Below are 24,873 nucleotides of genomic sequence, written 5' to 3'. Positions count from 1 at the left end.
AAAAAAAAAAAAAAATGCGTTGAGGCTGTTTGGAAGGCTGTAGGGACGTATTTGTGTTTGTGTGTATGGGGGAGTGTTTGAGCATTTGTGCATCTATACCAGTGTGCAATGTTCATTTTCTGAACAGTGACTATGGCTATGAGAGACATGGAGAGAGCCAGTGTGTCCCAGCTTTCTGGTACAACCCAGCCTCCCCATCAAAGGACTGCAGCCTTGGTCAAAGCTACCTTAACAGCACTGGGTAAGTAAAACACCGGAAGAAACTCCAATCACTATTCTTCTGTTTCCCCAGGTTGGTATCAAAGGTAGCATTTCTGCTGAAGCAAGCTGGACCATAGAGAGTTTGTTTACAAGTGGCTTCTGAGGAAAGCTGAGGAGTTCTTTAGCTTTTTTGGAAACATCTGAAGAGATTTGTGATTACTAGATTTCAGTACCTTTTTCCATTTGCCTCTGACAGACCATAGCTATTATTTTGGTCAGGCCTTCTCTTCTGGAAAGAGATGCCACCTTATTTTGGGGACCCTGAAAAAATAAACTAATACAAATGGTATGCACGTGTTACAGTGCCCTCCAGGGTTGGATGGACTGAAGCTCTCCTAGACTGATGCTGGAAACTGAAACTGAAAATTCAGAAGTCCCATTCTAGGGCTTCCTGAACTAAGAAGGTCAAGCTACACTTTCTTTAATTGTCAGATTATGTATGTGTTTCTCTCTCTGCTCACATACAGTTACTCAGGTGCTTGAAAAAATATTGCCTTAAAGACTTGTTGTCTTCCCCTCTTCTTTGCCACCTCGATGGCCCAGAAGAGATTTGGAAAATGGATTGGTGGTCTGAGACAGCACCTTTCAAATTGTAATGTGCTGTGAATCACCTGGTGATCTTGTTCAAATGCATCTTCTAGTTTGGTAGATCTGGGGTGGGTCTGAGAGGTTCTTCATTTCTGAGAAGCCCCCAGGCAATGCTGTCATTGCTGGTCCCAGGACTACTCTTTGAGTAGCAGAGGATGAAGGTGTTCTGGACTCCTGTCTCAACTCTTCCAGTGGATCTTCTGCCATTTCATACCAGTTACTCACCATCTCAGTACTTTTACCTTCTCTGGATATAAAATACTGGTAGGTACCATCAACCCAAGTGATGTCTACAGAGAGAAAAAAAGTGATGGAAGAGATGTGCTGAGTTGTGTGAGCTACTGGAAAACAAGAATTTTTAGCTCAGTATTTGGTTCTAGGGGACTGTTGCTGGGGCTTGAGATGGGGCTTAAGCACTTTTGATGTTATTTTATTGTAAGTGTCTGGTTCAGGGATTGAAGCCATTCACACTACAGATCCAGCAGCATGAACTTAAAGAGATATGGCATCAGAGAGCATAGTGCTATGAAGTTTGAGGAAGAGGAATATGATGGTCACAAGTGATCAGCTAAGCCTCCAGATTCCAAGCCAGAACATACCTTGGACAGAATTGGAATAGAGTTGCATTACAACATCTCCTATAGGCACACCCAATTTTAAGCAACTTACATATAACAGAACCCCAAAGAGCCAACCAAATAAATCAGGGAGATGAAAAGGAAAGACAGTTTGTATTTTTTCAAACGATTTACTACAGATGTCTACATATATCTCTAGGTTGCTTAAATGTTGGCTTAGATTACAAATTGTTAACCAGCTGGCCAGTTGAGATTGAAGAGGAAGAGTAGAGGATATCCAGTTCACAGTAGGATATGGTACCTACCAAAATATCTGCCATAAGTGAAAATTCAATATCTTGTAAATGACTTAAAGTCAGCAAAAAAGTATAAGTTGATTACAGAAGTTTGATTACGTAGACTAGTGCTGACCAAAAGAACTATATAGTATGAGCCACATATGTAATTCAAAATTTTCTAGTAGCTACATTAAGAAAAATTTAAAGGCAAAGTTAATTTTAATAATATATTTTATATAACCTAATATGTCCAAAATAGTGTCATTTCAACATGCAAAACTAACCACATTTTAAGTGCTCAATAGCCACAGGTAAAAAATGGTTAGTATATTGGACAGCAATAGCTCTAGACCCATTATGAGCTCAGCTGGCAATTAAAAATAATGTGTATCTGCAAGGGGGTATATTGTAATTCTGTCTGAGGTAGTAACTACACACAACATTTGCCTAACATCCTCCTGAGATCTTTGGATGGAGATGTTGGGCTGGTAGTTCAGCAGGGTTTGGGGGGTGGGAAGTGGAGAAAGGACCAGGGTAAATATCAGGTATAGTGGAAGATAAGTATCATTCATAAAGGATTTTGTTTCATCTGCTTTCAACTGAAGGGCCATCAGAAGAAGGTAACATGGATGGTTGGGTTAATTACTCCTGACATACAGGGTAAAAGAAGATGTGATAAAATGATGGTGGTGGTGCATTTATATTATGTGGGTTTACCAGAAGGTTGATTGTATGCAGTTTTATAGATAGTGGAAATGATGTCTATCCTACAGGTCAGGACAGTGGACAAGCTGTTGGCTCAGCTTCCTGTGCTCAGATCAGTGGTCAAGTGACATGATGTGGCATCACTATGCACAAAGATGCCCTTGTCTTAAAAGGCTACAGTGCTTTGTGGGGAGGTTTCCCATGCTTTCTCTGAGCTAATTTTCCCTCAGCAGGATTGCATAGGAGCTTCAAATGTGTGCTTCTGATCTGGCATTTGTGTTGAATGGGAAGTGAAATATTAGTAAGGAGAGAAAGTGTGCTGTAAAATAGCCCAGTGGCTCCAGAGCCAGGCCTAGTAGGTAGGAAAGGATGGATTGATGTCCTGGGGGTAGAGGGAAGGCAGGAAGAGGCTACCTGATGAATCAGAGTTAGGAGTCTGATCTTCTAGCTGCATCTAGCTACAGAGAGAACTGGAGATGGCCATAGGGAAGTACAAACAAGTCCCTCCCTCACAGAAAGGAGCACTTGCTTTTCTTGCTCTACTAGTCCAGTGGCTCTGCCTCCTTCCGTCTTGCATGTGAGTCAGACATTGATTTTTCTTGGCTGGTTTAGACACTGATCTGATCCATGGCTCACCAGGTAGGATCAATAATAATGTTTAAAGAGCTGCTCTTCCTCAGATGGAGGGATAGCAGTTCCTCGGCGTTTGTTTGGCTTCTTAAACGGCTGTCTTCTTTGAGACTCAGTTTTTAGGAGCAGCTGTGTGCAACATCTCTCCCTCTGGCTTTCTTGCACTCTTTTTTCTAATCTGTGCCTGTGTACGCATGCACACACTCACTCACACACACCCCACACCACCGACAGCTGTCAATACTCCTCAGGTACCGGCGGATTGTGTCCAACAACTGCACGGACGGGCTGAGGGAGAAGTACACGGCCAAGGCCCAGATGTGTCCCGGAAAAGCCCCTCGAGGCCTCCATGTGGTGACAACCGATGGACGCCTGGTGGCAGAGCAGGGGCATAATGCGACTTTCATCATCCTCATGGAGGAGGTATGTGTTGTCCTGGGTCTCTGAGGTCATAACTCACTGTTTCTAGAGAGGGAAGAAAAAGATCATGTGTCCCCACAGGTCCCTGTCTCAGAGTCAATGCTGAGAAGACACAAAAGGTAAAAGAAGGCTTAGATATTTAGGGACCCTCTTCCCTTCATCCCACACCACAGACCCAGGCTACAGGGGGCCCACTTGTCTCTGGGCAGATGCAGATCTGGATATATTCTTTGAGGTCCCCCTTTAGGGTCTGGTTTGTTGAAGGAATGTTTATCACCAGAAGACCATATACTCTAAACTTCACCAGAAGAAGGGAATTCATATTTTTTTCTATTGCTCCCTGGAGCCTCTTTTGCTTTATTCTAACCCTTAAACCGCCCTGATTAAAAAAGCCCACAAGGCTTTCAAAGAGTCTTAAAAGTATAAGTGTGAGTGTGGGGGAGGATTATTGCCATCCTTTAAACTTATTTGTATAAAGAATGTCACATTAGTTGCTTTTCCATCAGCTAGTTGCTCCATTATTTCACTTTTTTGTGTCTTTTGCAATCGGGGCAGTAAAATCAGCCTGCATTCATTCATTCCAGGATGGAAATAGCTCTGTCGTATGCTTCTTGCTCCCTATATGAGCTATTTCATCTCTTTCCCAAACCAGGGAGCTTTTCAGACACTCCTTGCTGAGGTGGTGGGGCAAGAAAACTTGCCTGATTTACAAAGCCCTCTAAATTTGTATGCAAATTGCTCTGTGCTCTTCAGATCTTGGAAAGAGACCAAAGCAGGCCAGGAGTTTTTTTTTCCCAAATGTGAATACTTTAGAAACCTTTAAAGTTTGGCCCATACTGAACAGGACAGTGAAGGTTCCTTATCCTGGGTTGACAGGTTCTTCAGCCGTCACCCACACTGGGCACTTGAATTAAAGGACTTTAAGATCCAGAGCAGGTCATTATCACATTTCCACTAGGGAGTTTCCAGGACCAGCATTATAAAAACCTTCTCTTGAATGGATGAGAAGAGCCATGATCTTATCCATTTGAATTGCCTCCAGTTCATTTCCACTTCAATTTATATTCATAAACTCAAGAGTAGTCACCATTGTGTGGGGGGCAAGGGAGCACGTATCAATATTTCACTCACATCTGGGTTGCCACAGGGGAAGAGGCAGAACACGAAACTATGAGCAGTGCACGTTCACTGGACAGAAGGATTGGCTCGTAATTCCAAAATGACGTATATCCCTTTTTATTCCATCAACTATCTTTGTAAATAGAGAGAGCCGATGCTTCTTTTTTCATCCAGGATCCTTGTTTTGTGGTCAGGTTCAATTGCATTTATCCGAAGTCATTGACCCAGTGTAGTGGGAAGAAGAACAAGGAAGGGTGGGGTTCAACATCAGCTCTTAAGAAGCCGAGCATCAGCTTGGGATGGGAAGATGCACTCACCTGAACCCATATGCCCTTACACCAGCAGGTAGCACCCAGGGGGCTCTTGGCCTTCCAACAGGCAGAGATATCTGTGAGCTGGGATGGTTGGAAAAGGCTTCGGGGAAGAGAGGCTTCAGCAGGTTTAGGGAAATCCAAGGTCAACAGAGCACAGATGTAATTCTGATTCGTATGCAGGATTCATGTCTAGACTGGGAATAATCATCCTACCTCACAGAGTTATTTTGAAAGTGTACAGAGTATGTGTTAAGTGATTAGCATAAATGCTTATAACATAATAAATCTCAAAACATAGGAACAATTATAATTATAGCAATGTAGTTGAGATCATCAGTGTTGAAACCCGACTGCCTGGGTTCAAAACTTGTCTCTTCCACTACTAGCTGTGAGACTTGGGTCTACTTAGTTAATTTCTTTTTGTCCCCATTTGTAAAATGGGAAAGTAATGCTTTCTGCATTATAAAGTTGTGAGGAGATTAATTACTTGGAACTGGAAAGAAACTTTATAAGTGTTAGCTGTTACTATTATTGCTATTGTTATGATTTTGACACAGGAGAGGAATAATTTAACCAAGTGTGTGAGGGAGCCAGGGAATTTCTCGGCCTTCCCACTCCAGAGCTCCCTAGAGGCTTTACGCTATCCCCTAGCACCCATTCAACCAGCTCAGGCTGTCCCAAGCTTGGGCATGCGGGGATAACAGGTCCATAATACCTGCCCATAGTGCCCAGTGGATATCTGATAAGAGTCTGATGATTGTGTGGAGGGTGCTTCAGCCCCCTGGGAGAGGTTCTGGGTCCCCAAGAGGGTGATGCTGAAGGCACAGGACAAAGCATCCAATAGGAGTCAGACCGGACCATGTGAATGAGCCCCGGCCGACTGCTATTCCCCCTTCCCTCTCCCCCCAACCCCTGCCTCCTTCAGGGTGATCTCCAAAGGACAAACATCCAGCTTGACTTTGGGGATGGAATCGCGGTGTCCTATGCTAACTTCAGCCCCATTGAGGACGGCATCAAGCACGTGTACAAGAGTGCGGGGATCTTCCAGGTGACGGCCTATGCGGAGAACAACCTGGGCTCGGACACAGCTGTCCTGTTCCTGCACGTGGTTTGTAAGTAGCCTGAACCGCCTCCTTTCTTATGTACCTTCCCGGGGCACATAATTCCCACTGTCCACAGACTTCTGGGATGCAGAGCTGAGACTAGATTTGGTGTGATTACTACCTCAAATAATGACCCAAATTGAAAGACTGAGATGTGTGCTCATCCGTGTTTCAGTTTTCTGATACTGAAGTAGATTATTTTGCAAGTTGGGATAACATTCCCAGCTGGCCCCTTCTTTTCAGTTCCACTGTGTTCTGATGGAAGTGTACCCATGCAGACACACATTCATGTCAAAGTCCCTTCCCTTTGCTTTGGAGACTCGTAAGGATCTAGGAAGAAGAAACTCATCTGGCTCACGGCCACAGGTTCACTTTCAAGCTGCTATGATAAGTGAAGGCAGCCCAAATCAAAGTAAGTTTCTAATCTCCGTTGGAAGAGCCAAAGAAGGATTAAAGAGACACGTTTGGATTTTTAAAAATGTAGTCCTGAACACACAAAAGAACTTAATTCTTACATACAAGGTTACTGCAAGTTCATTGCTGTTATGAACAATTGTAAAGACTCTCCAGTTTTTTTTTGTTGTTGTTCTAGAACGTATTTCATTACTATTGACTGTTGCTTGGTACAAAGCAAACAACAGCTGAACTTCCAAAGTACTTTGTCCGGGATACGTTTTGTGTATCCGCTATCCTGGGACTGAATTCATGTAAACTAAAACTTAAATGGTATGATTTTAGAATGTTGGGTCAAAACATATGGTTATGGGTCTGGTATGGATTTCCTATGCCTTTATCAGTGATATTCATGGGCGTAAGGGATTCTGTAGTTCTAATGTATATACCCCACGATGTTTTGGGAGTAATATGCTACTTAATGGTGAAATGTATATTTAAAAGAGTCTAAGTGAATACAAAGAGTACCTCCAACTCAGTGATGACAAATTCCCCTATATAAACAACCCACGTTTAAAAGGTTTCTGGAAAACCGTAAGCCACCTAGTCTCCTAGCATTTTGATCCTAATAGTAGCGTAAGGACCAACAGTGATAGGGGGTGTGCATGGGAGGACACCTGGATTATAGATCAGTTCTGTCCCTAAAGATGCCAGGCTACATGGCCATGAGATAAATTATTTCTTCTGTGGGTCTTCTGAACTCCAACTTTAAAATGGCTTAATTCTAACTGGTACTTTGCCTCATGGGGCTCTTATAACAACAAGTAGGAAATATAAAGAAAACATCCAGTTATTTACTAATTTATTCAACAAATGTCTGTTGAGTTCTTAATATATATATATATATATATGTAAGGTGTTCTGCAAGGACCTGGGGAAGCAACAATACAGATACGGCCTCGGCCTGGCAGAGTTTACATTCTGGTGAGGGAGGGCAGGGGCTGCTAGAAATGGGCCACACTCCACCAATTCTACTCATTCTGCGCCAGAAGCACCAGGTCAAAAACCCAGGCACGTGGTGTGCAAGGTATTCATAAGCCAGGGTTTAGAGCAAAGGGACCTCTGTTTGAAATCTGATCATATCCCTTTGTTAAACATATAATATTGGTCAACTTTCATACTCTTTACAAACTTCTGATTCCTCATCTTGAATACTTATTTTTTTTTTTTTTTAAAGATTTTATTTATTTATTTGACAGGGAGAAACACAGCGAGAGAGGGAACACAAGCAGGGGGAGTGGGAGAGGGAGAAGCAGGCTTCTTGTAGAGCAGGGAGCCTGATGCGGGGCTCGATCCCAGGACCCTGGGATCATGACCTGAGGCAAAGGCAGACGCTTAACGACTGAGCCACCCAGGCGCCCCTTGAATACTTATGTTATAGGGAAGCTATGAGAATCAGATTGGATTATGTGTATGGTTCAGTTGTCCCCAAGATCACTCCGTCATGTTTGTTGATTCACTCAAAGGACTCATATAACTCAACGTATAATCATACTCAGAATATGATTTATTACAGGGGAAATAGCAAGATCAGCAAAGGGAAAAGAGCCATGGGGCAAAGTCTGGAGGAAACCAGTTGTGACCTCCAAAGAGTCCTCCCCCGATGGTGTCACACAAGACATGTGTAATTCCTCCAGCAAGGAGTTTTAGCAACATGTGAGAAGGACTATTTACCAGAGAAACTCCTTAGAGACTCAGTACCCGTGTTTTGTTTTGTTTTTTAATTATTTTTTTATTTGAATTCAATTAGCCAAGTTATACTACATCATTAGTTTTTGATGTAATGTCCAATGATTCATCAGTTGATTACAACACCCAGTGCTCATCATATCACGTGCCCTCTTTAATGCCCATCACCCAGTTATCCCATCCCCCCACCCATCTCCCTTTCTGCAACCCTCAGTTTGTTTCCCGGAGTCAAGAGTCGCATGTGGTTTGTCTCCCTCTTTGATTTCTTCCCATTCAGTTTTCCCTCCCCTCCCCTATGGTCCTCTGCACTATTCCATATATTCTACTTATGAGTGAAACCATATGATAATTGTGTTTCTCTGATTGACTTATTTCAGTTAGCATACCACCCTCCAATTCCATCCATATTGATGTAAATGGTAGGTATTCATCCCTTCCGATGGCTGAGTAATATTCCATTGCATATATGGACCACATCTTCTATATCCATTCATCCGTTGAAGGACATCTGGGCTCATTCCACAGTTTGGCTTTTGTGGACATTGCTGCTATGAACATTGGGGTGCATGTGCCCCTTCTTTTCACTACATCTGTATCTTTGGGGTAAATACCCAGTAGTGCAATTGCTGGGTCATAGGGTACCCATGGTTTTATTGGGGACTGGTCAAGTAGGCATCCTCTGCCTAGCATATGCCAGAATTCCAGACATCCTAAGGGAAATACATATTTAGATTAAACCATATTATTGGCATAAACAGTCTAGGCGTATTGAACCACTCTTATCACTTACATGTTGACTGGAAACAGTCTCAAAGCCAAGTTTCCAGATGCTAGCAAGGACCAATCTTGCACACAAGTCTTTTTAAGGATGGCAATTTCAGGTCTATGTTAACATTTCCCTGCATAGTATACAATGCCACTTACCACCCAGCTTGGCCCATGATGAATGTGACCTGTTCTAGTAATTACTAAATACTACCCACTAACTTTCTGCCTGGCACTTCCATTGCATTTAAAAATGAAGACGGAGAGAGAAATTTTACTTTCCTCTATCCCAACCCCCTGCCCCACCCATATTCCTAGTTCCACCAATAGTGGACCTGCCTGAAGGGTGCAAAGACCAGTGTATCTTAGTGGCAAAAAATACAACAGCAAGGAACCGATTTATACTGTGGGTTATGTGCATGAAGGAGGAAATGTTCCTTGAAACTTTTATCACGCTCACAATTCCCTCCACATCAATCATGGCTGCATTTACCAGACAGTTATTATAGTGGAAACTGCTCTTGGCCTCACCTTGGGCCATTAGCTAACAAAAGTAGCTGTTAGCCACCCATAATAACTAATCTCACACAGATTATTAGATTTTTATCAAAGAGAGCACTATTTGACAGGATTTTCGGAGTTTGCTGTGTTCCCTTCAGCTCTCTTCTCCCTGGTTTATGGTGTGTCCATCCCTAGGCTGAAGCCTGGAGCTTCTGGGTCAGGTTCTTTGCCCTAAAAAGCTGTTACATGTTGTTGTTCCTTGAGATTCTATTTAGCCAAACATGCTTGTCTTAAAGCTGGAATAAATGTGATTATGTTTGATGGCGTGCCAATTCATGGAAGCCATATCCCTTTGTTTGGCATAAGTTTAGGGAGAAGGAGATCTCCTTTTATTTTTTTAGGCATAGGTACCTGACAGTGTGTGGCTGGGCCAAGGCCCCTGAGTGACAGAAAGCTGAGAAGAATTTCCAGGGCCAGAAGCTGTTAGCAGTATTGTCACTTAACTGTGGAAAGGCCTGGGGTTCTGAAGAGCTGGCAGAGGAATGAGCGTCATGCGTTTTGAGAGAGAGAAATAACAGGAGCATTGACTTTAAGGGTAAAGGGCCCTTTTCCCAGCAGGGGAGGAATGAGCTCGGCATCTGGGCACCGAGAAAGACTCTGAGGTGTTAGCATAAGACACAGAGTTCTCGCCTCCCTGCCAGGACATGGCTGGCCGGGCACTCCTTCCTACTGCCTCGTTCTCTTCCCCACGGATCAGTAAAACACCACCAACAAAGAAAGATAAATCAGATAAAGTCCTACAAATGAGTAAATAAAGTCACAAAAAGAGCCAGTGTTTTCTCATACCTTGTGTTTTTCTTTTTTTATTTTCACCAACAGTCAAACCATACAAAAATAATCGAGCAGACTTTCTTATTGAAAATAATTAACCCTTCAGGCAAATGTGTTTCTGAAGCAGCAAGGTTGAAATGATTTGCTAGAAGAAATTATTTGCTGGGAGAAACCTTGAGGGTCATCTGTCTATGGTCAGGTCAATCTGTAGGCAGAGTATTCTCAGGCGGTAGATACACAGATTCTTGAACACTTGTTGCTTGTTCTGGAAAGTGCAGTGTGGACGGGGACAAGCTGACCAGGCTGCTCCCCTCACTTAAACATCAGTCTTTGTCCCAACACCTTCTCCCCCAACATAAATTTACCTACAACACCGTGAGACTCAGACAAACTCCCACTGTTTTCGAGGGACATCTACCCAATGATACACGGAGACAGTGATGGTGGTGATGATGGTGGTAGAAATTGTGCCAAACCCGTAACTAATGCAATTGTACTTTTAACATCCACACATCCTATTCATTTGTTCTTATTCCTGTAAGGAAGGCAGGGGACGCGGAAATAGTCTGTGTAGGGTCAAGGCTCTGGAAGATGGAGGAAAAGATCACACAGCTACATTTAAACCAGACCAGAAATGAGAAGAAGCCATCTGTTGTCTCCCCTTTAAGCTGAGCTGTCCCCAAAGTGACCCACGATGTAAATAGTGAAGGCTGAGTGATCAGGAAAATGCCCCACCCGTGAGGAGAACCCAGGGCCCCCAGACTAAGGAGACATTTGGACTGCAGTCTTGACCTTTAGCCACATTTGCACATCAGTTCTATCATAGTGGAAACTGGGAAACTATGCACTAGCAGAGTATAAACAGCTAATTAGAATACTTTAATTGGATTTGGTTAAGTAGGAGAGATATAAGGAAGGGAAAGGAGGAAGAAGGAAAGAAGGGAAAGAGAGAAAAAGGAAAGGAGGGGAGGAAGGAGTGGGGAGGAGAAAACCCTCCCAGAGTTGAAAAATAACATCCCCATCCCAGAGTGCGACGCTGACACATTAATATTTCTCATCAGCATTTTCTTTCCTCTTCTCATTTTATTTTGGAAATGAATTAAATTACAGTCCTCATTTATTATGGGTAGGGTTTGCTCGTGTATGTTCTCTTGCTGCTATATCAGTTGTCTGAGGGGAAAGAAGAGAAATTTGGTCACCTTTCTGCAAGCAGTATTTTTTTTTATTCTTTGGGAATGTGGCCTTTGTTTCTCCTTTGATTTAGGGAGAGACACGTTTTCCTTTTGTAAAACAGCCTTGCCAGCTTCTGAATGACACCCACTGAGTATTGCAGATGACTGGCACAATGGCGGATTGTTGAAAAGGATGGAACCAATTAACCATCAAGGATAATGGAAGAGCCCTCCATGTGATGCACTGACCCCACATCACAATACAGGCTAATTGTCAGAAATGAAAGCGACTGCTCTTTCTCTTCCTATTTATTGGCTAAGTGTCTAGTCAACTAGTTTTGTCCTTGGATTGGAGGTTCATAAGCATTCATGGTTGGGCACATCAGATGTAAATGAATTTCAGATGTCACTCAAAAATTCTGAAGCCTGATTTGAGTTCCCTATTATACCAGGTGCTTTGTTTCAAGCATGCACACACACAACCACACGCACACATCTCAACATTTGTGAGTTTGTGATCCTTGTTTTATTATAGTTTATGGTAATAGGGGTTAAGATTAAGAATCTGGGAGTATGATAAAGTTTGTTTATTCCAGGAACAGAAAAACTGACATTGTTTCCCATGTTCCCCCAGGTCCCGTGGAACATGTTCATCTCCGAGTGCCATTTGTCGCCATAAGAAATAAGGAGGTCAACATCAGTGCAGTTGTGTGGCCCAGTCAGCTGGGGACCCTTACCTATTTCTGGTGGTTTGGCAATAGCACGAAGGTTTGGCCCTTTCTGATGCATGTTTGAGTAGATCTGTACTGAATTCTCCTATGCTCCAGCTGCCATGTTGTTGTTGGGGGCACCGGGGATGGGAGCAATAGGGAGTACTTAGTAAAGCTATGAATCCACATAATTGAATATCACATACGTCTCTATACCAGGTTCATTATTATAATAGGGAAAGTTCAAACAATCCTAAGGAAGAAAGAGTACCTTGAGAAGCTCTACAAACTTGCTTCCATAATCAATATTTTTAAAACTTCATTTGCCCTATTTTTTTTTTAATCCTGGGCTTTCCACTCACAACATAGATAATGTTAAAGGACTCACTTAGCATCTCTGAGATCCAGTGACTCCATCTGGAAATGTGAATTCTCTCTCTAAATGCAGGGCTGTGAAAATCAAGTGGGGCAATGCATGTAAAGAACCCTTCTCCAAGACCTACTAGGTGATCTACGAAGGCCAAGGTTCATTTTAGGAACCGTGGCGATGCTGACAAGTCTCTAAGAAGGGAACTCAGAGGGCCAGACTCTGAACTTGGCACATCCTCCCTGCTCCCAGCTACTGGTGATGGTGACAGTTGTGTCAACAATGACCACACTTATATATATGAGGAGCTGGGAGCAGTTAGGCGGAGGGTCCCTAAATGTAAGGGCTTAATGTTTTTCTCTATTCCTGATTTTGTCTTTACATTTTCCTTGGCCATTCTTGATGTGATTGGCATTGCTCATCTTAGAGAGACCTTTCATCTTTTAAAAAGATTTTATTTATTTATTTATTTATTTATTTATTTATTTATTTATTTATTTATTTATGAGAGAGAGAGAGCATGTGCAGGAGGAGGAGCAGAGGGAGAGGGACAAGCAGACTTGGTGCTGAATGTGGAGCCTGACATGGGGCTTGATCCCACGACCCTGAGATCATGACCTGAGCTGAAATCAAGAGTCAGATGATTAACCGACTGAGCCACCCAGGCACCCTGAGATCTTCCATTTTAAAAAAATAATTTAATAAAGATATCATATCAGACTTAGAAATGCTGGACATCTCAAGAAAGGGGAAATAAATTCTCAGTTCTGGTGTAGTAATTCCTTCAAAAAAAAAGAATGAACAATGATGGTTTTGTTTGTTTAGAGATGACCAAAAAGAACTTCAGCCCCTGCATGATAAGAGTGGGAGAAGATTCACCCCTGCTCTTTCTTAGGGAGGCAGCATGATATGGTGGTGAAAACATGGACCTTGGGGTCACAGTAACATTGCTGGCTGTGTGAACCTGAGGAAGTCATTTGACCTAAAATTTAATTCACTCAACACAAACTGGAGAGGATAATGCCTGTATCATTTTGGCTGTTGTGAAATCTAGTGAGATGCTATATATCTCCCTGGCACACACTAGGTACTCACTAAATGGATGCTTTTAATTTTGATATAAAAACTGGGAGTTAGGATGGGTTGACAAAAGAACTACACTTATGGACCCAAGGGACCCTTTTCTGTTTGAATTGTTGATGCTGTATACTTTCAAGTCAGTTTCTTAGTATAGGCTACAATGCTTTTGCATTTCTGAATTTATTATTCACCAGGACAAGCGATACAGAGGTTGGTTATTAAGATCCCCATTTGGTACATTAGAGAAGTAAAGCTCCCTGTGTGAGATGAGCATCCCAAGGTCAAACATCTGGTTAATTGTAGAACCCGGTCTCCTGACTCCCAGCCACCATGCTCCACCCCCAGCCCAAGGATGCTTTAGCTGCATCACTGTGTTTGTCTTCCAGAGGTTACAGACCCTAAAATCCTGCATGCATACATGGTGAATGAAAAAAGAGAAAATCATTTGGGAGGAGAAAATTAGAAACAGGATTTTAAGTTCATTTCTCTGCTGAGAACTTTTGGCTGTCCAGCCAGGGAATTTTTTTCTGTTAAGTGTTCATTTACCTGTTGAACTTTACTGAGGCTCCTGTGCACAAGGAGGGCAGTTATTGGCCATTGTCGACACAGTGGGCTCCTCAGAACCCACGAGGAGCCAGAGACACAGCATTTCTCTACAGTGCCATTTTTCCCCTTTCTGTGTTTTGTTTTGTTTTTCTTTAGTATTCTAAGACCTGAATTTTAAGACCCTTACTAGATTAGTACCCAATAAATTTTGATAAATAAACACAGAAGTAGATAAAGTGACTGCAGAGTCAAGTTTCTATTTCTCTAATGATTATCTGTGTTCACTTGAACAAATCACCTGATCTAAATCTCAGTGTTTTTTTCTTTGGGTAGAGCAAGGATACTAATATCTAATCCACGAACATCACTGAATTATTATTTGAAATATCTATCTAGCTTATCTATAATATGTCATATTAAGTGAGGAAATTTTAAATTACAGAATGGCATTATAGTTTGTTTTGTTTTGGTTTGGTTTGGTTTGATGATGACCTGACATATTGCTTCAGTTAGGAATTCCCATCTATAAGCTTGAGCATGAAGTGCTGCACAAATACCCAGCATAGAGTAGTTTTGAAATAAGATAAATCTGGGTTGCAGTCCAGACTCAGATTCTTTTTGCAGTGTACCTTTAATCAAATCATGCAATTTCTCTGAACCTCAGTTTTGGTCATTATAATGTCAGAATAATAACATCAATAACTATTAGTAACTAATAGTAAACAAGTAGTAATTAGTAATAGTAAATATTAGTAACTTAGATGTGCTTAGAATCTAAGCACTTGAAAATATTAGTCACTATCGTGCTCATCATTTACATCAATGGCATCTACATCTCGATGGTGTATCTGACTTGGTTCTATAGGTTTCTCTCCCACCTCGAAGAATGGTTATTTGGTCCAGTTGAACAAGGTGTATTTTCAGTGCTTTTTGCCAGCACCATACCAGAAACACATCAAGATGACCTCATTGCCCAATAATTGATCCAATGAGCACCATATTTGACTAGCAAATTAATGAGGGTCTTTGAGTGTTCTGGTGAGCACTCTGATTTTGGAGCTATTTTAGTTCCCTTTGAGTAGCAAACATCTATAAAAGCTAATTTTGAGCATTTATTCCTACTTCTGCTTTGTAGGAGGCTCTTCGTACACATTATTTAATATAATCATTAGGACATTACTGATGGAGAAATTATCCCATTTTTCAGAGAAAACACTTAGGCTAATAATCTTGGAAAGTAATGTTTTATGGGGTGTGTGTGTGTGTGTGTGTGTGCGCACATGTGTGTGTTGTGTGTGTTGTGACTAAGAGAAGTGGGCAGGTTCACCCAGATGGTTGAATTAAATCAAGTTCTCAAGAAGAATTAATTCACCCCTGCCTTTATATCTAGCCCTTCAGTTGGTGCTCTCTGGAATAGAGGAGCACATACAACATTGTCCCTACCTTCAAGAAGATTATAGTCCAAGTGAGAAGGCATGATGGACACAAATGCAGTGATGGTGAACAACTGTGATCTATAAGTAAATAGAAGAGAGCAAGCATTCCTAATCCAATAATAGTCTCATATGCCTACAGACCTATCAGGGGAGATGTGAAATTGCATCAGTAGCTCTGTGGCTCTTTTTCAAGAGCCCATATTTTGTGCTAGATGTTGTGAGGACTACAAATCAGTGCAAATTCCATCTGTTTCCTTTAAGAAATAATCTATTTGAGAATATGAAGTTATAGGTACTCTAAGATATGGTGGTAGGAATGTAATGTTACTGGACCAGTCAAGCAGCCTAGATGGTGATGGATGCACACCTTGCTGATCATGGAGTGACTCATGGATGAAGTTGGTCTTACCCTGGCATTGAAAAAACAGTAGAATTGAGGCAAAGGAAGGGAAAGAGATTTGTATGGAAAGGTAAGGCATGGTTGTGTTCTGTATAGACAGATTCAGACAAAACAGAGGATTCATTTGGGCAGAAATTTAGAGAAAAAACTGAAAGGTAGGGGGGATACATAACAGGTGGCTTCGAGTGGCATAAATGATGATTTTTGTTTGAAGTTCATATTTATTATAGGATGACAGAAGATAGAACCAGATTCATGGACAGTGATACTTTAAACTTTTGATGAGCTTTTGGATATATGTCTGAGTGTGTGTATGTGTGTGTGAAGGTTTGAGGGGATTTTTTCCCATAACTATGAATTTTCACATTAATCCCAAAGCCATAACCCATCTGTAGATACCCTTTTGCTTTGTTTCATTCTGGTCTTTGTATATATATTTCAGGTTGTTTTACATAGTTCTAATCATAGTATATCCACCATTATGTATCTTGCCTTTTCCACTTTTTTTACATGTAACTGTATAATCTGCTGAAGGCTTTAAGTAAGGCAAGCATAGTGATAGCATAGTCTGTCCAATTTGGGAATGGCAGCTTTTAGCAAGGGATACAATTAGATTGTGGAGGTTTTATAATGTTCAGTATTAACTTGACTTACAGCGTCTGGGAACTGGTGTAGGCTGCATTCAGAGATTTCCCTGAAGCTCCTTGTTCCATTAGTCAAGTGGAAATCCCATAACTAAATAGTCACCCAGAGCTTTGTCAGTATCTTTCTGGGCTCAGTGGATAATATGTGACCTGTTGCACATAAGGGATTCTCTGTGGGCAGGAATGTAACCCACAACCTAGGCAGGGAATAAGGTATTATTCCAAGGAGTCTCACCGTGGGCTGGCCCTGCAGCTTGGACAAAGTACAGAGACAGAGAAGTCAATCAGCTGCCTGTTGGATTTATAAAGCTCTGAAAGGCCAATTTGCTTGAATTAACAGAGGTCTGGCTTAATAAATGTGTCTGCTTGCCTAATAGATTTAGTAAATGAACCTTAAAATACTTGATTTAATTTAGCATTATGCACTAGGTATTGGTGGCCAACAAAGAACTCAGGAATACTGTTGAGTGTTCCAGCTTTGCAAGGAAGGTGAAATCAGCCATGATGCCATATCAGTTGATGAACAACAAAGGCAATTTGGAAAACAAAATTAGCTCCTGTCTCTTGCATGGAAGCCTGTGGTCTGCCACCTGGGGACCAAGTGTTCCCATTCAGCATTTACTGTGACTCAGAGCCCTGACTGGCTGATAGGATGGCACGCTCCCTCCCACCACAGATGGCATCCCCTTTGTCCTGCAGCCCTGCACCCTTGTTTGGCTCCTGGATCTCCTAGGGAAGCAGCCAGATGGAGGGAAGAGCAAATCTGCAGGAACAAGAAGAATTCCACTCCTCTCAAAAGAGATGCCTTTAGGGACGCCTGGGTGGCTCAGTTGGTTAAGTGTCCAACTCTTGATTTCAGCCCAGGTCAGGATCTCGGGGTTGTGAGATGGAGCCTCGCATTGGGCTCCATGCTCAGTGGGGAGTCTGCTTGAGATTCTCTCTCCCTCTCCCTCAGCCCCTCCCTACCCTGTTCTCTCTCTCTTTCTCAAATAAATAAATAAATCTTAAAAAAAAAAGTGATTCCTTTGACTGGCAGAGTACCAATACCCAAGTCTAAGGCTACAAGAGTGCAGAGAAAGGGGGGGGGGCACATGGACCACTAAGAGCTGAAGAAGATGACATGGAAGTAGTGAAGGTTTCATGAAGAGACAACTGTCAAGGGAGAAAACTGCCTGCTGGTGAGAGGTGGGAAGATGACAGCTGAGGGCAGGGAACTAAAATGGAGGACAATGGAATATGGCCATGGTCAGAGAGAGTCACTCATAGAATCAGGAAAAATAAAATCACATTGATTATTTCTTTCATGTTTTCTGTCCCAACATTTTATTATGGAAAACTTCAAACATACACTAAAGTTGAAATAATTCTAGAGTGCATATCTATATACCCACCATCTGTAGTCTACCATTAACATTTACTATTTTTGTTTTATCACATGTCTGGTTATCTGTTCTGTCCACCCATCAGTTAATCTTAATTTTTTCACCCATTTCAAATTTTAGACAACAATATACTCTGTGCTAAATGCTTCAGCTTGCAAATTATTGACTAGGATTCAGTATTTGCTTACACTTTTTTCCCCATGGTGGTATCAATGATGAAATGCACAAATCCAAAGTGTGCACTTCCTGAGTTTTGACAAAGGCATTCACATGTAACCTAAACTCCTGTCTCTCTCTCTCTCTTTCTGTCTCTCTCCCTGTTTCTCTCTCTATATATATAGATATACATATATACACCAAAATATTTATTACCATCACTCCAGAAAGTTCTCTCATTCCCTTTCTCAATCAATACTTACCCCAATCCCCAAAATCAGCCACTCCTTTTTTTCTATCATAGATTAGATTTGCCTGTTCTAGAACTTCATATATATGATTATACCATATGAATTATTTTATGTAAGGCTTGTTTTGCTTCTTATAGTTTTGGGATTTATCCATACTATTGTATGTATCTTTTTTTTTTCTTTTGTGTTCATTGTATGGATATACTATGGCTTGTTTATTCATTTTCCTATTGATGAATTCCTGGGCTGTTTTCAGTTTGGGGCTGTTACAAATAAGCTTCCATGAACATTTTTGTTGGTTTGTGGACATATGTTTTCTTTTCTCTTGACTAAATTCTCAAGACTGCAATTGCTAAGTCATAAAATATAAAATGGTACATCTACTTTGGAAAAATTATTGCAATTTCTTGTAAAACTAAACTTTTTCCTAAGTGGTGGTATCATTTCATATCCCACCAAAAAATGTATGAGAGTTCCAGTTGCTCTGCATCCTTAATCATCTTTTATATTATCATTTTTAAAGAAAATTTAGCTATTCTGTTGGGTATAAGTGGTATCTCATTTTCATTCCAAAGAATATGACTAGGTAATGAAGCAACTGAAGGTCTCCTAATAGATAAGATTGAATGGGTTGACCAGTAGGGACTAGAAAGTTTGCCTCAAGCCATTCATCAATCCTGTATATTCCGATTGCTGAGTAAGTGCTCACAGCTCTTTCAACACAAACCCTTCATGTAACAGATAAAGAACTAAGGCTAGAAATCGGGTCTACTTTGCCCAAGGTAATTTATTACAATAGCAACTGAATAAAGCCAGCATTTCAAGTCTTTGTTCTTATTACACTAGAAATGGCAATTCTGTGGCACATTATTCCATTGCTATGGCCAACATTGGTATGCTGAACCCAACTTGACTTCAGCTTCCTTCTCAACACAGGACACTGAACAGCCACTATCAGCCCATGGGAGTTGATGTACATCACAGAACCTATTTGCAACTCATTCGTTGTTGAATTCAGAAGGCCACACCCTTGTGTGTACTGTCACTGAGCCTTAAGAATACTTGAACTCTGGGTTCTGCCCTTAGTTAAAGGGAAGACTGTTTTCTCTTTCTTTTTTTTTTTCTTCAAATTTTTATTTAAATTCTAGTTAGTTAACATATAGTGTAATATTGGTTTCAGGAGTAGAACTTACTGATTGATCCCTTACCTGTAACACCCAGTGCTCAACACAAGTGCCCTCCTTTCTATACTCACTGCTTTCTTTCATGTAGCAGAGAAGAAGGTATGTCACATGCAATATCTCTCATCTTGCCCAACCAACTCCAGCTATCAGCCTGGTCATAAAATAAGGGAGCTACAGAATTTTATTTTATTTTATTTTTTAAAGTTTTTATTTAAATTCCAGTTAGTTAGGGACGCCTGGGTGGCTCAGTGGGTTAAGCGTCTGCCTTCAGCTGAGGTCATGATCTCTGGGTCCTGGGATTGAGCCCCACATCTGGCTTCCTGCTCAGCGGGGACCCTGCTTCTCCCTCTCCCTCTGCCCCTCCCCTCTGCTCATGTTCTCTCTCTCTCAAATAAGTGAATAAATAAATCTAAATAAATAAATAAATAAATTCCGGTTAGTTAACATACCATGTAATATTAGTGTCAGGTGTACAATACAGTGATTCAACACTTCTATACATCACCCGGTGCTCATCACCGCAAGTGCCCTCCTTCATCCCCATCATCTATTTCACCCAACCCTCCCGCCACCCCCACTCCCTTCTGGTCACCATCAGTTGGTTCTCTGCAGGTAAGAGTCTGTGTCTTGGTTTGCCTCTCTCTCTCTCTCTTTTTCCTCTCTTTGCTCATTTGCTTTGTTTCTTAAATTCCATATATGAATGAAATCACATGGTATTTGTCTTTCTCTGACTGACTTATTTCACTTGGCATAATACTTGTGGTACAATGGTAGCCTAACTCTGGCATTTTATTTTATTTTATTTTATTTTTTTTAAAGATTTTATTTATTTGAGAGAGAGAGAATGAGAGACAGAGAGCATGAGAGGGAGGAGGGTCAGAGGGAGAAGCAGACTCCTTGCCGAGCAGGGAGCCCGATGCGGGACTCGATCCTGGGACTCCAGGATCATGACCTGAGCCGAAGGCAGTCACTTAACCAACTGAGCCACCCAGGTGCCCAACTCTGGCATTTTAAAGCAGAAGAAATCAAATTAGGTTTCAGAGGCCCAGTTGGAAAGTCTGAGCTAGAAAGCAATTCTAGTCTTGCAGCAGGGACGCTGTCTGAAAGCCACACCTTTGAGCCTCTGCAGGACTCTGGCACACACGTCTAGGCCGTGTTCAGTCAGGAGTGCCTGAGTGCAGGCCCATACCCATGCCCTTCAAGAGCTGTTCTGTGCCTCCCCTAACGGTTACCTTCTTGGTCTCCATCCCATGGCTGTCCTGACACACAAAGAGGAGAGGGAGTCTGCTCATCTGTGCTTGTAACATCTCTTTAAGAGCTGCCTTAGAGCAGCTTCCTACTGTTATGTCGTACCTTGCAAACAACAGGAACTTGGAAGGGCACAGGCCTTAAGATGACCCCTGAATAATGACTCTTCAACCTCAGGATTTGCATTCTTCTATCCCAGAAGCACCTGCTTTTATCAAGGTCCTAATCCTCAGGAAAGTAATATATTCTGTTTCTCTCTATCCTTGGGAAACCTGTATATGTTGTGATCAGGAAAATAAAGCAGAAAAAGAAAAAAAGAATTAAAACGGTCACAGATGTGTATGTTTATTATTTTCCAACCTACTTAAAATGTTAGAAATGCTTTGCAATGGAAAACACAGATATAATAAAGCAAAATGCCAGTTATTGGACCATGCATCCAACTAACATATATATTCTACTATATGAAAGTAATGTGCCAGGATGGATGAGACAGAAGTAAATAAAATGTGACCACCTCTCTGAAAGGTCTTGTAGTCCAGTGGAATACAGGAGGAAATGTAAGTGACACAGAATATTGGAGGAGAAGAAAAATAAATGATCTATTCCCAGAGCCAGCTGGAATAGGTTACAAATGTTGCTTCTACTTTGCTCCAGGAGAAGGAACAGAGTGACTTGCAAAATCCAGAGTGTCCAGTCTTATCTTCATCTTTTGGGATTACATTTTACAGTGTATTACAAGGATATTAATACTCTTCCTGGATACTGGATATAATCACAGTTTTTGAAAGCTATGAAAAGACATTTTCTTTTTTCTTGTTTCAAGTTAGGATCCCTTGGGGACACACAAATACCATGCAGATTTGTGACAGTCTGAGATTTGTAAGAAAGGAAGCAAATCTGATATCCCACAGAGGACTAAATGAGTATTTCTCCTTCTGTCTTTTAGCCCCTCATCACCTTGGACAGCAGCATTTCCTTCACGTTCCTGGCCGAAGGCACCAACACCATCACTGTCCAGGTGGCTGCTGGGAATGCCCTTATCCAGGACACAAAAGACATTGCTGTGCACGGTAAGCTCTGAAAGTTGTTCTGTGATGCTCCCTCCGGCCCAACCAATCCCCTTTGCCTACCCTCATGGCAACCCCTGACTGCTTTGGCAATTCCCCAGGCTAGGGGAAAATTATGTAGGTCAACCAGAATTTTCCAAACATACTTTCTACCTTGTTCCTGAATAGACACTGAGGCTGTAAGAGAAACTGGCACACATGGGCATAGACAAGCATCTGTTATTCCCTAAGATGTATCTGTATCACATCCTGATGGGGTCTCATTAGACAAACACTTATCATAAGTTGAAGTTTGCTAAACTAGAAAGACTATCATAGAAGCATCTAGATCCGATGTCCTGCTGAGGTATCTACGATATGTATGCAGCACTGACCCTCTGTGACCATGGGGACCAGTGATTTCAAAAGAGGAGCCATGGTTCCCTGACCCTGCAGAACTAAAGGCTGAGTTACTGAGATGAAGTACATATTCCGATTGTTGGAAAATTCTAACATCCTTGGCTGCAAAGGCTCAAGAGTAAGGCTAAGAATATGAGGGCAGAAATAGAAAGAAGAGTGGTAAGGCCGCTATCCTGTTCCAATCCGGAAAAACACTCCTAATTATTAAATTTATTTTAAATCAAGTTTTGCTCCGAGCACCATCCCACACAACCTCCCCCAGGCCCCTAAAGACTGCCACTATACCTGGGGCTTTCTAAAAAAGTTGTACTAAGGTATGTGATCCTCTGACTCAGAACATATTTCTTCAGCCTCACGTCAGGTGAGCACCTTTTCCTACATTTCTGCAAATTTGATACTCTGGCTCTTGCATCAGGTACCTGGAGGACTTTTTTCAAGCAAACATTTTTACTGAAGTGTAAATTTAATGCAGAAGAGTGCACACATCACAAGTGTTTAGTTTCATGACTTACCACAAAGTAAACAGATGTGTGTACCCACCAGCCGGGTCAAGAAACTGAACATTACCCACACCCTACACACAGGATTTCGATCTGATCCTCTGAGATAGTTTCTAGGAGGAAGGTCAGAGGAACCAAGGGGAGGACAAGTGGCAAGGCCCCCTTCCAACGAAGCCCAGTTTGTCAAAACTTTATCATTGGCTTCGCATGATAGTATCACGAGTAGCAAATAACCTCCTTCTTCTGGGGTTTCATACTTATCTTTCATTGCAAGTAATATTCTTTTGCCAGAAGAAGGGCTTAAGATGCAAGGAACTCCTACATGGTAGGAGCATAAATCCCCTTCCAGTCACCAAATCCCACCTTCTTTCAGAAGCCAAGAAACACGCCAAGAGGAAGGGATTTTAGCTGAGGCCACATGGAAGAGTGGACCCTTTCCCTCAAGCACAGTGGTTATGGCATCTGCTAGTCCGCCACCCCTCTCTCCGCCCCACTCACACACCCTCTGTCCTTGCAGAATATTTCCAGTCCCAACTCTTGTCATTCTCTCCAAACCTGGATTACCACAACCCTGACATTCCTGAGTGGAGGCAAGATATTGGCAGTGTCATCAAGAGAGCTTTGGTTAAAGTAAGTCGGCTTTATCTTTGCTTACATGTTATTAGGTAAAGGAAAGAACCAAATGGTCTATCCAGAATAAATTTTCATGGGTTAAAAGCATCATCCTACAGTTATATAAGGATTATCTCTCTGTCAAAAGAGAGATAAGAATGAGGAGGGTGAAGGAAGGATGGAGGGAAGGGGGGTGGGGGGAGAGACAGACAGACAGGAACCAGTGTTTAGGGATGAGAATTAGCCCTATCTTTATACTGAATTTTTCTAAGACAAGAGCTGGACCCCTTTAATGAACTAATGGAGGGAGCACTCATTGAGTCTATACAAATCTCATTCACTAGGCTTGTTCTTTGCCCACCAAGGGGGTTTCTTAACCAGGTATTCAGACTCACAAGACCACCATTGACTATACATGACAGTCCGAAGGCTACAGGCCAGAAAACAGAACATGCCATCAAGGTGGTAGAGTTCTAGGGTTAACCCATGGTCAGATTGGCCTTAGAAAGCTTTGAAAGGGTTTTATTAACCCTTTGCTCAGAACAAGGCACTAAAACATAATGACAAATGCAGCATGGGTTTTCAAATGTAGAGGTGAGTCTAACATGTGACTAGTTCTATGGCAGAGGCATGGCCAGCATGGAGCATGGAGAAAAGTATGATTCACTCTATCCAGGGAATGCAGGCTTAGCACATTATTTGTGATTCATTAAATATTTGTGAGCTATTACGATAGTCTTTGCAGGGAATACTTGAGCTCAGTTTTAAAGGATACATGACAGTTAACAGAAAGAGGATGGTGTCTTTCATGTAGAACGAACAGTGTGTGCAAAGCCATGGACTACTGAAAGAACACAACATATTGGGGAAATGGCAGAGTCTAGTGTAGGCATTCTACAAATTGTAAGGCCGGTGCAGCTGGACTTGATGCCCAGTAAGCACTGGGAATTGGAAAAATGCTTTCTTAATTTAAGGAAAAAATGCTGACAATAGATTTATATTCAGACACCCATTCTGGTAACAGTACAGAGGATGGGCTGCTGAGGTGGGAAGTGAATAGAGTGGGGGAGAAATTTCACAAAAAGTGACCAGTTGAAAGACTACTGCAGTTCTCCAGACCAGAGGTAACAAGATCTCGAAGAGGAAAGAGTCAAAGGTTACTTGGGAAGTTGAATGGTAGAATTGGTGACTAATAGTATGTATGTAGTGGGAATGAGAAGAAGAGAAGCTTTCTGATTCCAGAGCAGGGAGGATATGGCCTCACCCTTTGTTGGACCATGTCAGAGAAACATGCTTGAGGAGCAGTGATGGTGTGATTATTATTTATTTATTTATTTATTTATTTATTTATTTATTTATTTATTTATCTATCTATCTATCTGTCTGTCTATTTATTTGAGAGAGAGGGATTGAGAGCAAGCGAATGGCGGGGAGGGGCAGAGGGAGAGGGACAAGCAGACTCCCCGCTGAGCATGGAGCCT

The 24,873-nt window shown here is 41.8% G+C and overlaps 1 protein-coding gene across 1 annotated transcript in view; it reads left to right on the top strand.

Moving 5' to 3' along the window:
* Positions 1-24,873, top strand: part of SORCS3 (sortilin related VPS10 domain containing receptor 3) — a 575,638-nt gene that overhangs the window by 536,699 nt on the left and 14,066 nt on the right. The window contains exons 17-22 of the mRNA XM_081823577.1: positions 128-241; positions 3,292-3,463; positions 5,819-6,005; positions 12,042-12,175; positions 21,761-21,884; positions 23,298-23,410. Coding sequence (XP_081679703.1) covers positions 128-241; positions 3,292-3,463; positions 5,819-6,005; positions 12,042-12,175; positions 21,761-21,884; positions 23,298-23,410 — 844 coding nt within the window. The remainder of the gene's footprint in view (positions 1-127; positions 242-3,291; positions 3,464-5,818; positions 6,006-12,041; positions 12,176-21,760; positions 21,885-23,297; positions 23,411-24,873) is intronic.

This window comes from Leptonychotes weddellii, chromosome 6 (genome assembly GCF_054177405.1).
Source record: "Leptonychotes weddellii isolate Sample4059 chromosome 6, ASM5417740v2, whole genome shotgun sequence".
Classification (NCBI taxonomy): Eukaryota; Metazoa; Chordata; class Mammalia; order Carnivora; family Phocidae; genus Leptonychotes; species Leptonychotes weddellii.
Note: the sequence above shows the minus strand (reverse complement) of the source record. Positions and strands in the feature narration are given on the sequence as shown.